Below are 14140 nucleotides of genomic sequence, written 5' to 3' on the forward strand. Positions count from 1 at the left end.
AAGTTCAAGTGACTTCTCCAGAGGGCCAGAGAAGCCTCTGGAGTCATGAGATCTACCACTCCTGAGACCAGCTTGGCCAAGAGTGAAGTCTAGCCCTTTGAGCTGCTGCAGGTTTTCACCTGAGACATCAGAGAAAGCAGCCCCGACTGGATTAGAGTAAGAGAACTTTCCCTAGAGGTCACACCCAGAGGAAACAATGGGAAGAGCCTTGCTCAACTTTACAGGGTGCAATTACCCAAGAGCTTGGGAGCCAGTCTGGGGCTTAGGTAAACACTCCTGTCGGCAGGGAGCTGAGCACTCACCAGAAGGAGCTTGGAGGAAGGGGCTGAAGGAACCCTGAGGGTCCGGGACACAGAGCTGGGGCTTTGGGGAGAACCCCCCTCCCTGCATATAAGATTCCAGTCAGCTTGCAGACAACAGGGATGCTTTGGGAGACCATGAGCCTCATCTGTAATGACCAGGAGTAGCAGATTCAGAACCAGTAACGAGAGACTTGAAGACTGTGCACATTCTGGTCACTGTCCGAGTCCTCAGGTAGGCAGGAATGACCTGAACTTTGGGACAGGGAGGATGAGAGAGCAAGGAGGCTGCCAGCCATTGAGACCATTGATCTGGGATCCAGGGGCTGGCCTGCGTGACCTCAAGTGGATTTCTTCTGCTGTCCATTGACCCGAGACTGATACCTAGTCCTCTGGCTTCCTAGACCCAGTGGGAGAAGCAAAGGCCTTCTTGGATGTGCTTCTGGTCCTCATCAGGCTCCAACCATTCCTCACTGATGTTCCCAGGACTTGGGCTGACTCACTGGACAGACTCTTACCCTTAGCTGTGGACATGGCAGGCTGCAGTCACAGAGCTTGGGAGTTGTGTGGGTCCAAACCGTACACCTTTCATCTCTGTACAGTGGTTTCTTGGAAACTGAAGCCCAGAGGAGGGCCCTCCCTCTGCCAGGAAGCAGGAAGAGATGGGATGGTGACCTCTATCCCTATATTCAGGGCCCTCCCCTCAAGCGAGTTAGTCCCGCAGCTGCTCCGCTGTCTCCACCCATTCTTCCTGCGTGGCCCTCCTCACACACAGCCTTCTGGCCTTGCTCTTGGTTCAGAAGCTAGTCCAAACAGGCCTCTCCCACATTCCCTGGCTGCTCTCCAGCCTGCAGGAGCCGAGACAACCTTAACTTCAGGGACTGTGAGGGCCGGGCAGAGGCTGCTCAATGGAGCCACCACCGAGTGAAGGGGGACCCTCTGGCTTCCAGATGTTAAGCCTTCTGGGGAATACAACCCTCGTGAGCTGGATCACAGGCATCGCGCTAGCTATCTTGCTGTTGCTGCTGCTGCTGGCCATCTGTCTTTTCCACAGATCAGAGGAGCATGACGTGGAGAGAAACGGAGTCCTGCAAATCAGGCCTCGACTCTTCCAGCGCCGGCGCCGGCGCCGGGGTTTCCTGGGAGGCTTTCACCATCACCACCATCATCGTGGCCACATGACTGGGGTAACCAGTGCAGGTTTTCATCACCACCACCAGCACCATCACCGTTCTCCCCACCACCACCACCACCACCACCACCACCATGCTCATGGAGCCCGCCACTGAGGCCAATGGATGGTATCTACCTGGCCCTGCCCGCCATCCAGCACCGTATGAGTGGAGCCGGATGTGCCCACAGAAAAGGACTTGTCTCTGGGGTGGATGGGGGTTCTGGGGTCTGAGTCCTGCTTCGGTTTCATTTGTCTATGAGGCCTTCTCCCACTGTGCAACCGAGACCCGAGAACCACGTGGGTAGCCCCATCCACCGCAGGGCTTGGGCTTGGAGCAGGGCTGCCTGGCTGCCCTACCCAGTGACTGCAATTCCTCGCGACCACGGAAGTTACAAGAGCGTCCCATGGACCCAGTGCCCGGGTGGATATGAGGTGCTCATCTGACTGGGAGGCCCTGTGATGCCCTGCCAGGTGCAGAATGTGTTCGGGGCAGCCCGGACCATTCATTGTTGCTTGGTTATAAGAAATAAAAGCCGTCAGAAAGTGTGTATTTTTGTGTGTGTGAAATGGGAGGAGGGCGCCACCAGGGCTGTGTCACAGAGCCCTGGGAACTCTTCTGGGATGAGAAGCTGGGCCTGGGATCTCCCTGTAGAACGGGGAGAAGCAGGTGGTCCCTGCCTAAGCTACAAGGAGACGTTCAGTGTGGACATCCAGGGCTTTGGACATCCAGATCACCTAGACTGGGTTCCTGAGCACTCTGCCTCCAGCGCGCCTCTGAACCTGGGCCAGGGCAGGCTCCACCCTCTGGCTGTACTGGTTCAGTGTTTCTTTGGGGACTGGGTAGGGATACTCATCCAGACCTTGAGTCTCAGCCAGCCTGTTTGCAGATTCACTGTAGGGGCAGATTAAATTAGAGGGAGGGAACAGAGTCATTTAAATTGCTTGGAGTGCTGAGTGGCCGTTAGAGATGCTTGCCTGGCCTGGACCTCAGTTTCCCCTTCCTTAAGAATGACATGGATAGTAGAGACTTCTACCAAAGTCAACAGGCATGCAAGGTCCCAAGTACGTCACACATAAATGGTCTAATCCACGAAGGGGAAAGGAAATCTTGTCCCAGCTATGCCTGGGAACAAGGGAGAATCAGGACAAGGCTCAGTGGGGGAGGGAACTGGCCAGACAGTCAGGGTGACTCACTGGAATAGAATGTCCCTTTTCCTTCCTTTTCCCAGGGGAGGAGTGGCCAGGGAGGAAGGGAGAGGTCGCTGGCAATGACACCCACATTGGGTTTCTGTGATGGGAAAATGGACGAGAGGTCTGGTGGATTGATTTCCCTCTGGAGTGTCCGCCACACCAGTCTCTCCTTCCTCATCTCCATGCCCAGCCCTCAGCCCAGTCCTCAGCCCCTTCACAGCTCCGGAATTCGGCCTGCTGCAGACCCGCCCACTTCTGTAGCTTCACGGGACGTTACAGATAAGTCAAGGGTGGGAAAGAGAGAGGGAAAAGTTTAGGTAGAAAACTACAGGAGGTAGAAGTTAACGGGGCTGGACAAGTGTTCTGTATTCCTGATGAAAATGCTAGGCCATTCTCCCCGCCCTAGACTCAAAGAACGGGCAAAGGAGAAAGCGAGATAAACAAAAAACCCGGAACAGCCTCCCAGGCCCATCTCCCAGCCCCACCCGCCAGGCGATGCTGGGGATTCAGATACCTCCGGTGTGTGCTTCCTGTTTGCATCTGTCTACTTCTGGCTGCCCCAGTTATTATATTGCCAAGTGCTTGACTCCCTGTACCCATGAGGAGGATGAGCCCAGATTGTGGGAACATCTTCGAAAAGGGGCTGTGCTAGAATAGGCCAGCGTATTGTTCCCGCTTTCTCCGGAATGAGTGTTTACCCACACTGTTACCGAAGTTCTCTTGGGCCTTGGAGAGACTGGAAAAGTTCCCAGCTGCATGACCTTGGGCCCAGCTCTCTCTCTCTCTCTCTGGGGGGCTCTGGGATCCTGATCAGTCAAACGGCAGAGTCAGGTGATCACTCTGTGTGTGGTCCCTGTGAAGAGGGCATTGGAGTAGAGGGAGGGGATCCCCTGCTCTGCCATTTGGTGCTGTCCTTGTCATGACTAACTGGCAACCGTCCTGGCCAGGCGCATCTGCTCTGTGACTATACCTGTGAAATGGAGGTGCTGTCATTGCCCAGGGCTGTGGGACCAGAGCCTGGCTACGTCCAGGACCCGGAAGACTCCATTTTTCATAATATGGTAAAGGGCAGGCTGAAGACACGGATTTCTCTCTGGATGTGGTATAGTCTCGGGAGGCGCCCGGTATGAGTGGGCTTGGGCTTGAGCTCCCTCCCCTGATAACCTCTCGAGGGGCAGTTAAGGAATGATCCTTCAAGCGTGTGTGCGGGGCGGGCTAAGTGCTAGAGCTGAGGAGGTGGTGGCTGTGGGTCACAGGCCCTTCAATCACAATTGGAGGAAGGGATTCAGGAAGTACTCACAGCTGCTCAGACATCTCCGAGCCAAGTTCCAGGCAGCGCCAACAAAACTCACAGCGGGCTTCGGGGAAGGGCGTCGTGGCCACCTGGGGTGGTCACCAGACAAGGAGCGAATGGCATCAGATACAGTCAGAGCTGGCATGCTTGAGGTCCGGGGGTAAGTCTTCATAGCACCCAGTGTGAGGAGTGGGCCCCGGGGGGCAGCAAAAGGGGAGCCCTACGAGCGTGTAGAGAGAAGTGAGAGGGCCCTATGACGCGTCACTGAAGGGGCTGGAGGAGGTCCTTCCCTGTCTACACCAGCCCTGCCCAGAAAGTGAGGCCAAGTACAACCTACCCTCTCTCCCACCTCGCCCCTCCACCTGGAGAGCCCCCCCCCCCCCCCCGGCATCCATAACGACCTGGGTGTGCTGCCTCGGTTCGCTCCCACTTTGCTCAGAGCATGCACATGTCTTTCTCCACACCTGCCTCCCAGTCCAGGTCCAGGGGCTGGGAGGGCAGCAGAGAGGCCAATTGGAAGGCCGGCCCTGGGTCCCTCCCCCAGAGGATCCAGGCTCCTCCTGGGTCCACCAAGGGGGGAGGCTTTTGTCTTCCTGGGTGTATAGTTGCCTTTTTTCTTTTCTTTTCTTTTCTTTTCTTTTCTTTTCTTTTCTTTTCTTTTCTTTTCTTTCTTTCTTTTTTTTTTAATCAGTCATCCTGAAGTCCTGAGGCGTTGCTAATGGACCAGCCTGGCATCTCTCTCAACAACATCTTCTGTTTCTCTTTCACTTGCCTCCTCCGTGTCCAGGGAATCATGTGCTTACATCTTTCCTGATGGTGCTTCGAGAAGATGCTAGTGGAACTGACCAGATCTCTTGGACGTCTGACCTGAGGTTAAACGCTAGACCAGGGATCATCTGATTCCAGCAGAAGGGTTACTGGCCTAGAATGGCACAGTCCAAGACCGCAGACCAGCATCTTAAGAGACTGAGGAGAGACGGCCATCCAGCCTAGAGGCCGTTTCTGATGGGACACTAAGGCTCAGAGACCCCCTTCGTGTGACAAGTGCCACCGGAAACCATGGAGACCGCAGTGATCGGGATGGTGGCAGTGCTGTTCATTGTCACCATGGCCATCACCTGCATCCTCTGCTACTTCAGCTATGACTTGAAGACCCAAGACCCAGACAGGGACCCCAGGAACAGCTTCACCGTGGCCACATTTCACCAGGAGGCTTCGCTCTTCACAGGGCCTGCTCTCCAATCCCGGCCATTGCTGAGTGCCCAGAACTTCTGGACTGTTGTGTGAGGCTGGCAGTCCCTCAGCTTTGCTCTGCTAGTAGGTCAGGCCTGCCTACCCCTTCAATAACCATGCTCTGGCGTCTCGCTCTTCCCAGGCCTCTGTCTCTGCCTTTAAATGTTCCATAAACTTCTTGCCTTTTCTCCCATATCTGCTTGCTCTGCCCTCTATCCTGGGGGACCTGAGGTGTTAGGATCAGGTGTGAGTTTCCTCTTAGCTGAGAAATCAGCTGGGCCCTACTCACAGTGGGGCTGAGCAGGTGTGGACAAACACTGTGTGGGATTCTATGGCGGGGTAGCTCCAGCCAGCTGGGGAACCTCCCCAGAAGTTAGTACCCTGTCAGCGGGATGCCTGTGATAAAGGTGGATGCGCCACCCAAGGAACCCGCGCCCTCAAGTGGACGTTTTGAGGAACTACTTCTTATTTGTTTGTATTTTTGGATGCCTCATAACACCCAACCCTGAGACTTGCTCCTTAATCAGCCCTGAAACTCTGAAACCAAAGAGCTGTTTTCTGGGAACAAGTGACTTATTTTATAATTGCGAACGTATATCCTTTTATGGGTCTTTCCAAATCTGCTTGGGAAAACCACAAAAGGAAGCAGAATAGTAAAAGAGCCACAGAAAGCACAAGGTGTTTCATTAGCAGGAAGGCCACCGAGAAGACTTTTAAGCACGTTTTGAACAAGACTTGCTTTATTGCTATAGTCTGACAGACCGCGTCTATTCTTAGCAGATGTGAGGGATTTGCGTCACTTAGGAACTGAGAGATAATTCCAAAAAAGTTAAATGTTGTTACATTTCAGTGCCTGTGAAGAAGTTGTTTTTACCACAAATAAAGGGACATTTGTTTCTTATTAATAGAAAATATGCTCTCTCTATGATCACAGAATAGATGCCATCTCATATTTAAAGACTGTGATCTGAAGAGTGGAGAACCATGGGCCTCCTGGATCATATATCTGCATCTGGCCCTGAATAGTGGCTGACTCAGGACCGGCCTGTTGAAGGGGACAGGACTGAATGAGAGGGCTCTGGGGGGTGTGGGTGTCAGACACGTGGCTGCCATAGGAAGGACCCAGAGAGATGGGCTTGGGTTTGTAGAGATGTGGAGGTGGAGATGGCCGGGAAGAGGTGCCGGAAGGGAGTCAGGCTGCTAGATGGGGTGGGGTGGAGTGAATCTGGGGAGATCACAGAAGCTTCTGGAAACATGTCCTCATCACCCTGGACACCGAGTGCCTGACTAGGGCTTGCCTAGATATGCCAGAAGGGAGGGCAGGGGGTCCTGGGGACTAAGTGGAGGGCCTCGCTGCAGGCTGAGAGATGTCTGCTGGGGGTGAGCGCCTGTGAGGTGGGAAGGTGGAAGCAGGGCTGAGGAAGAAGTCAAACTGAGTCAACCCTCACCTTAGCTCCCTCTGAGTGATTGCTGGCCAGGGGTCTGGCTTCGCCCCAGGCGGAGTCTGCCCCAAAGCAGGCTCTGAAGACCTTCCTTGGAGGTCCACAGGAACTCTGCAGAGTCCCAGGGATACCCAGACTGCTTAGAGGTGGGTGAGCCCCAAATACAATGAAGCACTTGAGCCCAGGACCGTGTGTGTGTGTGTGTGTGTGTGTGTGTGTGTGTGTGTGTGTCCTTTCCAAGTGGCTCTTGGTCATGGTATTTTATCACAGCAATAGATACCCTAACTATGACATCCATCTACTCACCCAGTCACGTACTGAGTCCTATTTCTTCACGTACCCATGCGTTTTACCCATTCATTCCATTACTCATTCACCTGTCCGCCATTCAGCGAGCGCGGACAGAGCTCTGTGTGCTCAGAGAAGGTAGGAGTCAGGCAGACGGGCTCCCTGCACAGTCAGGCAGAACAGGAACAACAAGCTTTGGGTGCTGGGGGGTGGGGGTGGGGAGCCCAGGGAAGTTTGGGAGGAGGAGGTCCCTGAGCTGGACTGGAGGGGAGAAGAAGCCAGTGAGCAGAAGATGCTGGCGTAGAGAACCCGTGGGGCAGAGAGACAGCAGCGTGGCCTGGCCTGAAGAAGAGGATGGACACCAGTCACCTCCTAAGGGAAGCCTGTTTCCAGGCAGTCCATGCTAAGCAGACCACCGCGGCAGCCTTGTTCTTTCCGGGCTAGGCAGGTGCAGGGTCCAGGCACAGATGAAAGCAGGGTCACCGGCTGCTGCAGTGGGGAGGTGACTCTTGAGCCAGGCCATGGACCCCAGGCTCTCAGAGGACTGTGGAGGTGGGTGTGAGGGCGGGGAGATGCTATGGTTGTCCTCCCTGGGCGGGGCAAGCTGACAAAGGACAGGGCTGAGAGGTACAGCTAGAGCCGGCCAGGAAAGTGGGGGAGGACACAGAACAGAGCATCTAGGCAGTGGGGTTACCACATTTAACAAATAAAAACACAATACTGCCAGATAAGCTGGAAATCCATGTCGAGGACAAGTCATTTCTAGTACAAATGTGTTTCATGAAATGTTTAGGACGCACACCAAAACGTCCATTGTCTATGTAAGATCAAGTGTTACGGGGCATCCTGCATTTCATCGGGTAACTCTGTGGGGACAGGATGAGTCTGAGAGGCCGAGGGACCGGCTAAAGATGGCAGGGGCCTGACAGAAGAGAGCAACATGAGGGTTGACCATGGTGTTGGTGAGCAGAGTGAACAGCCACCTTTTAGGCTGTGATGTGCGCATGGATTGTGGGTGTGCATGTGTGTATATGGTGTGTTGTATGTATCTGATGTGTGGTATGGATATGGTTCGTGATATGTGGTATGGGCAACGTGTACAGTGCCTGTGTAGTATATGTAGTATTTTTGTTAGAGTTCCTAGTGCTGTGATAAAACACCATGACCAAAGCAACCTGGGAGGAAAGGGTGTATTTGGCTTATGATTCCACATCACAGTTCATCATCGAAGAAAGTCAGGACAGGAACCGAAACAGAGGCAGGAGCTGCTGCAGAGGCCATGGAGGGTGCTGCTTACTGGCTTGCTCCTCATGGCTTGCTCACCCTGCTTTCTTATAGAACCCAGGACCACCGGCCCAGGGATGACACCACCCACAGTGGCCTGGGCCCTCCCACATCTATCACTAATTTAAAAAATGCTCCACAGGCTTGCCTACAGCCCAGTCTTATGGAGGCATTTTCTCAATTGAGGTTCCCTCCTTCAGATGACTCTAGCTTGTATCAAGTTGACTTCAAATTAGCTAGCACATGTGGTGTGTGCATGATGTGTGATGTGTGGCATGTTATGTGTGTGTTGAGGGGTGGTGTATGTTTGCAGGGTGTATGCGATGTGTGCATATGGAGTGTGTGGTGTGTGTGTGTGTGTGTGTGTGCGCTGTGGGTGTGGTTTGACTGTGGGTGGTGTGTGGTATGTTTGTGTGCTGTGCCGTGTGTGTGTCTGGTGTGTGTGGTATGTGTATGGTGCATGAGGGATGTGGTGTGCCGCACTCACTTTTGCAGTCTGGTGTGTAAGAGGGAGGGGAAGCCCAGCAGCAGCCAACAGGGAGCCCCCTTACCGCCCAAGGCTGCCCTTCCAGCCACCGTCGCCAGAGAGAAAGGCAGCTGTGTAAGGACAAGACAGAACGGCACCGGCACCGGAACACCAGCAAAGCCGGCAATGTTTAGCTGCTGGTAGTGGGGGAAGCAGCCGCTTCGGGCCTGCCTAGGAATCTGGGGCAGAGCCACTCTGGCACCCAGCCCTCCCAGTTCCAAATCTAGCTCTTTTTCCACTTGCTCCATCGCTGCTGGCAGTTTCCACAGATTCTTACAATGCAGAAGGCACTATGTTCTCACCGTGTCTGCCCACAGCAGCCCCACGATCTCCATTGCTCAGAGGGGGGCGCCGAGCTGCCGCTTCGTGAGTGCCTTGGGAGCAATAAAAACTCTGCGGGAGCAAGGTTGGGCTGCTAATCATGTCTGTGTCCACCTCAGCAGGGTCCAGTGCACATCTTCAGGAGGAACGGGCGCTGGGGGACCCTAAGCCAAACTTCCCGACACCCATCCCTAGCTGCACATCTGCTTTGGAGATGGGACCTTTGCAGGACCACCTGCAATCTCCCCTGGTAGCTCCTGAGCTGAGGCATCCACCTCTCCCTCCTCCTGCGCTAAGGGCTGGGACCCTGGAAGAGCAGACTGCAGTCCACGAGGGTGTTGAAGCTCCTGCTCAGATTGCTCTACAGGTCTAACTCCCCCCCCCATCCCCCCCCACTCCCCCACCCCACACCCCATCCCCCCACCCCCCGCCACGGGGCTGCTTTGTCAGCTCCAGCCCTAGGTGAAGGGCAGGATGAATGAGCTGTGTGAATTCTGGCTCCAGCCAGTGCGTGCTAGTCCTGGGCCTCTGCCTCAGTATGCTGGGGTGCAGAGGCCCACCTAGCTTGTTTGAGCCCCAGCTCTAAGAGGCAGGGGAAGGACACGCCCATTGCCCTCTCTCCCCAGTCCCTGGCTCTGAAACCTGGCAGGGTTTCTCTGTGGGAATTGCTGCATTCTGGAATCAAGAGGCCTTGAAATAACATGTTTTCCGGAAAAGTACCTTCCTTAGAGGAAACCACTTGTTCCAAGGAATAGAAAAGGGTCATTGTGTCTTGCCAGGTCCCCATTCCTGAGGTCATGACTCTTGAAAAGGCAGGCACAGTTGGAGACATAGCGGCCTGCCGCCTCTCCACACTCCCACCCAGATGCCCCCATCCAGCACATCTGCAGTTAGAAGTGCCTTAAATGCCAACAGGAGAAGCTGACCGGCACATCCTAGCATGGCCATAACGATCCACACTAGGCAGGCTTCAAAACAGTGAGGTAAATTTAAACTCTGTACAAGAGATCATTCATCACGTACCAGCAAGCGAGAGGTAGAGCGATTTGGAGGGCCGTACAGCTGTGTGATAAAACTTGACTTTTGGTAGAACTGCACTTCTCTGCATAGAAGATGTGGAGAGCTCTAGGCCCTGGTGAACTACTGTCTGGGCGAGTGAGACTGTGTTTCCTCTTAAGCAGTCTCCAAAGGCCCAGGTGGTAAAAGCTGGCTCCTCAGGGCAGTGCTATTTGGAGATGGCAAAACCTCTAGGAGGCTCTGGGTCACTGGGGACCAGTTTTTGTAAGGCATAGTGGGACCTGGGCTTTTCTTCATCCTCACTTAGATCTCCCAACAGTGAGAGGCTGGTTCTGTTCCACCGTGACACGAGACCTCAACACCACAGAGGCCTGAAGGCCACCGTGTTGACAACTCCCAGAGGCCCAGACTCTTCAAACCTGTGAGCCTTCTTTTGGAGACTGGGACTCGCTCTGTGGCCCAGGCTGGACCTTTAACTCTTGATTCTTTGCCCCAGCCCCCTGAGTCCTGAGGATTACAGGCATATGGCACACCCAGCTCTGAGGAGTTCAGGAAGTTTGCAGAGAGTACAAGTACCGGACCTCACTAGCCTGTGGGAGGGCCTTGACTGGGCCTGTCTGGGTCCCAGGCCTTCTGAGACAGGGCATTAATCCCAATTTCAGGTCTCCAGTTGTGTATGGAAGGCTGATGAACCTGCCAGAGTAACTCCTTGTGTACCCTGGTTATGGAGGACGTAACAGAGTCCACACAAGGCCTTTCCAGCTGCCTGTAGACCCCACCTAGGATGCTAGGGCTGTGGTGTTTCAGAGGTCCCCTGCCCTTCTGAGATCCAGGCACAGTGGCAGATAAAGGCCGGCCATTTCAGCACCAGTCAACTTAATCCCACCTGTCAGTCATTGTCCTTGCAAAGAGCTGGCCAGCCCTCCTTCCTTTCCAAGCCTCAGGGCCAAAGGCCGTTCCTCATACATAGACTTGGACTCCTCAGAAGCTGCTGGGAGGCCTCTGCCCCTACCTTCTCACTCCTGGTGTCTGTACTTGGTCAATAACGGTCTCCTGAGACGTCCACAGCGGCTTACTCCCTGGAACCTATGGGTGTGACTTATTCACAAGGAGGATTCAATCACAGATGACAGATGGCCATCAGCTGACCTTGACAAGGTTATCTTGGCCGTGTGGGAGAAGGATCCAATACAATAAAAATATGTGGTGATATTGTGTTCCCCAAAATATTGTGCACCCTAATAAAATTATCTGGGGTCAGAGAACAGAACAGCCACTAGATATAGAGGTCAGAAAATGGTGGCACACACACGCCTTTAATCCTAGCATTCCAGAGGCAGAGATCCGTGGATCTCTGTGAGTTCAAGGCCACACTGGAAACAGCCAGGCATGGTGACTCATGCCTTTAATCCCAGGAAGTGATAGCAGAAAGCAGAAAGGTATATAAGGCGTGAGGACCAGGAACTAGGGCTGGTTAAGCTTTTAGGCTTTTGAACAGCAGTTCAGCTGAGATCTATTTGGATGAGGACACAGAGGCTTCCAGTCTGAGGAAACAGGATCAGCTGAGGAACTGGCAAGGTGAGGTGGCTGTGGCTTGTTCTGTTTCGCTGATCATTCGGCGTTCACCCCAATACCTGGCTCCGAGTTTTTTGTTTTGTTTTGTTTTTTTTTTTTTTTTTTTTTTTTTTTTGGTTTTTCGAGACAGGGTTTCTCTGTGTAGCTTTGCGCCTTTCCTGGGACTCACTTGGTAGTCCAGGCTGGCCTCGAACTCACAGAGATCCGCCTGCCTCTGCCTCCCGAGTGCTGGGATTAAAGGCGTGCGCCACCACCGCCCGGCTTGTTTTGTTTTTTTAATAAGACCTTTTAAGATTCTTGCTACAAAAATATATTCTCCAGTATGGAAGAGTGAGGCGGAAGAGATGGGTCAGAACAAGGAGATATGAGAAGGGTGTGAGCAGATGCCAGTTAATGTGTGGTAGTTTCTAGAAGCTGTAGATAGATAAAATAGGGAATGCCATGTACAAGTGTTTTCCTCTCATTTGGTATAACTCAAGTGGTAGGAACTCTAAAAAAATATTTGGTAGTTTGTATGGCTTCAAATATAGACCTTTCTTCTCATGAAAGATAGGTTTTAATAAAAATGACGTTTGTTTTAGAACTAATTTTATATTTATTAATTTGGGATAGAGTCCTGCTATGTAGCCCAGGCTGGCCTTGATCTCACTACAATCCATCCTCCTGTCAGCCTCCTGGTGCTGAGATTATAGGCATGTACTGTCTAAGCAAAGCTTAAGATGTTGAAAGTGCCACTTCTTATCCCGCCTTATGTATGTGCCAGGATGTATTCATCTGTGTGTCTATTGGTGGAATCCTGTGCTCGGTCAGCAGCGCAAACCAAGACATCCTTGAATCAGCTCCTGAAGTTAGTCCTCTTCTTGGCCGCCAAGAAACAGGTGGTGTGGCTTTTGATGGACATAGTTCTGAGCACTAAAGAGGGCTGTGAGCTTGGGGACCAGGGCTTTACACTGTTGTAGATGGAGCTAGGAAGAGAGGAATGCACTCCCACTGAGCAGGATCAGAGCAGTACCGGCAGGGGGTTGGGCCTAGGCACTGGGTAGTGTGCACACTTACCACCCCAACAGTATCCATGGGAACAGGGTACACGGGTGCAAACATGTCAATCCAAGGTGTTCTTGGAGTATTATTTTAATTGCAAAATATTGTAAAGATCCAAGTGTCTGTCAGTAGGAAAATACATGAGCAAATTATGGTATATCCACAAAGTGGAATAATAAAAACATGAGCCGCTGGCCACAGTAAATAGGAGGAATATAGCAAGTTATAAAATGACTTAGGAAAAGACAAAAAGAACACCAGGCAGGTGGAGAGAGCACCAGGCAGGTGTGGGGGCACCAGGCAGGTGTGGGAGCACCAGGCAGGTGTGGGAGCACCAGGCAGGTGAGGGAGCATCAACCAGGTGAGGGAGCACCAGGCAGGTGAGGGAGCATCAGGCAGGTGTGAGAGCACCAGGCAGGTGTGGGAGCATCAGGTAGGTGTGGGAGCACCAGGCAGGTGAGGGAGCACCAGGCAGGTGAGGGAGCACCAGGCAGGTGTGAGAGCACCAGGCAGGTGTGAGAGCACCAGGCAGGTGTGGGAGCACCAGCCAGGTGAGGGAGCATCAACCAGGTGAGGGAGCACCAGCCAGGTAAGGGAGCATCAGGCAGGTGTGGGAGCATTGCCTGTCATCCCAGCTCTTGAGGCAGGAAGATTAGGAATTCAAGATTACCTGGCTGCATCAGTGAATTTGAGGCCAGTTTCAAAACAAACCAACTAAGCCAAACAACAGCAACAAAAGAAATTTCAAAACAAAAGTCCTCCATAAAAAGAGATTTCAAAACACAAGTCCTCCTCCATAAAAAGAGATTTCAAAACACAAGTCCTCCATTAAAAAGAGATTTCAAAACAAAACTCTCCTCCATAAAAAGTAAAAGACAAAACCTTCTAATTTAGGACTAGGGTAATATAGCCCAGCATTTAAGAGTGCTTATGTACTGCTCTTGATTTCTTGAGAGGACCCTTGTTCGGTTCCCAGCACCCGAATGTCAGCTCGCCATGTCTGTAACTCCAGGATGCATGCAGTCTTCTGACCGCCTCCAGCCGCTGCATACACATGATACATATACATACACTCAGGCACACACACTTTCCACACAAGGTAAATGTTTTTAGAAACTTCCTAATTCACACATTACCTACGAGCTTGTGTGACTGTGGAATACAAGCTCAGAAGGGTGTGGTGACCTCAGGGGACAGGTTTGGAGGGAGGAAACCTAACTTTCACTGTTGTACCTTCTGAATGTCTGACCTGATTTGAAAGAGCATGTGTGACTTTTTGATCATATGCCTCCATTTTTAATTAATTAACTAGTAATTAATTTTAAGAGAGGGTTTCCCTACATGTCCCTGGCAGTCCTGGAATGCACTATGTAGACCAGGCTGGCCTTGAACTCCCAGTGTATCATGGCTGGAGAACGTGGATGAAGACATAGCTTTCTCCATGGAAGCCAGGAA

At 52.6% G+C, this 14140-nt stretch overlaps 2 protein-coding genes across 3 annotated transcripts; both read left to right on the plus strand.

Moving 5' to 3' along the window:
- The first annotated feature begins 981 nt into the window (after positions 1-981).
- On the plus strand, positions 982-2019 carry Hrct1 (histidine rich carboxyl terminus 1). The gene has a single exon (XM_006986018.4). The coding sequence runs from the start codon at positions 1208-1210 to the stop codon at positions 1586-1588; it is 381 nt and encodes a 126-aa protein (XP_006986080.1). The 5' UTR covers positions 982-1207; the 3' UTR covers positions 1589-2019.
- A 687-nt stretch (positions 2020-2706) lies between these two features.
- On the plus strand, positions 2707-6092 carry Spaar (small regulatory polypeptide of amino acid response). 2 transcript variants are annotated; one of them, XR_013049074.1, is made up of 3 exons: positions 2707-3183; positions 3612-4118; positions 4746-5019. XR_013049074.1 is itself a non-coding variant. In XM_042271064.2 (2 exons), the coding sequence occupies exon 2, from the start codon at positions 5018-5020 to the stop codon at positions 5243-5245; it is 228 nt and encodes a 75-aa protein (XP_042126998.1). In that variant the 5' UTR covers positions 2730-4118; positions 4746-5017; the 3' UTR covers positions 5246-6092. The 2 variants fall into 2 exon arrangements, 1 of the variants encoding a protein (XP_042126998.1); XM_042271064.2 differs by having other exon boundaries at positions 2730-4118; positions 4746-6092.
- Positions 6093-14140: the final 8048 nt, after the last annotated feature.

The sequence above is a fragment of the Peromyscus maniculatus genome, chromosome 2 (assembly GCF_049852395.1).
Source record: "Peromyscus maniculatus bairdii isolate BWxNUB_F1_BW_parent chromosome 2, HU_Pman_BW_mat_3.1, whole genome shotgun sequence".
In the NCBI taxonomy this organism is placed as follows: domain Eukaryota; kingdom Metazoa; phylum Chordata; class Mammalia; order Rodentia; family Cricetidae; genus Peromyscus; species Peromyscus maniculatus.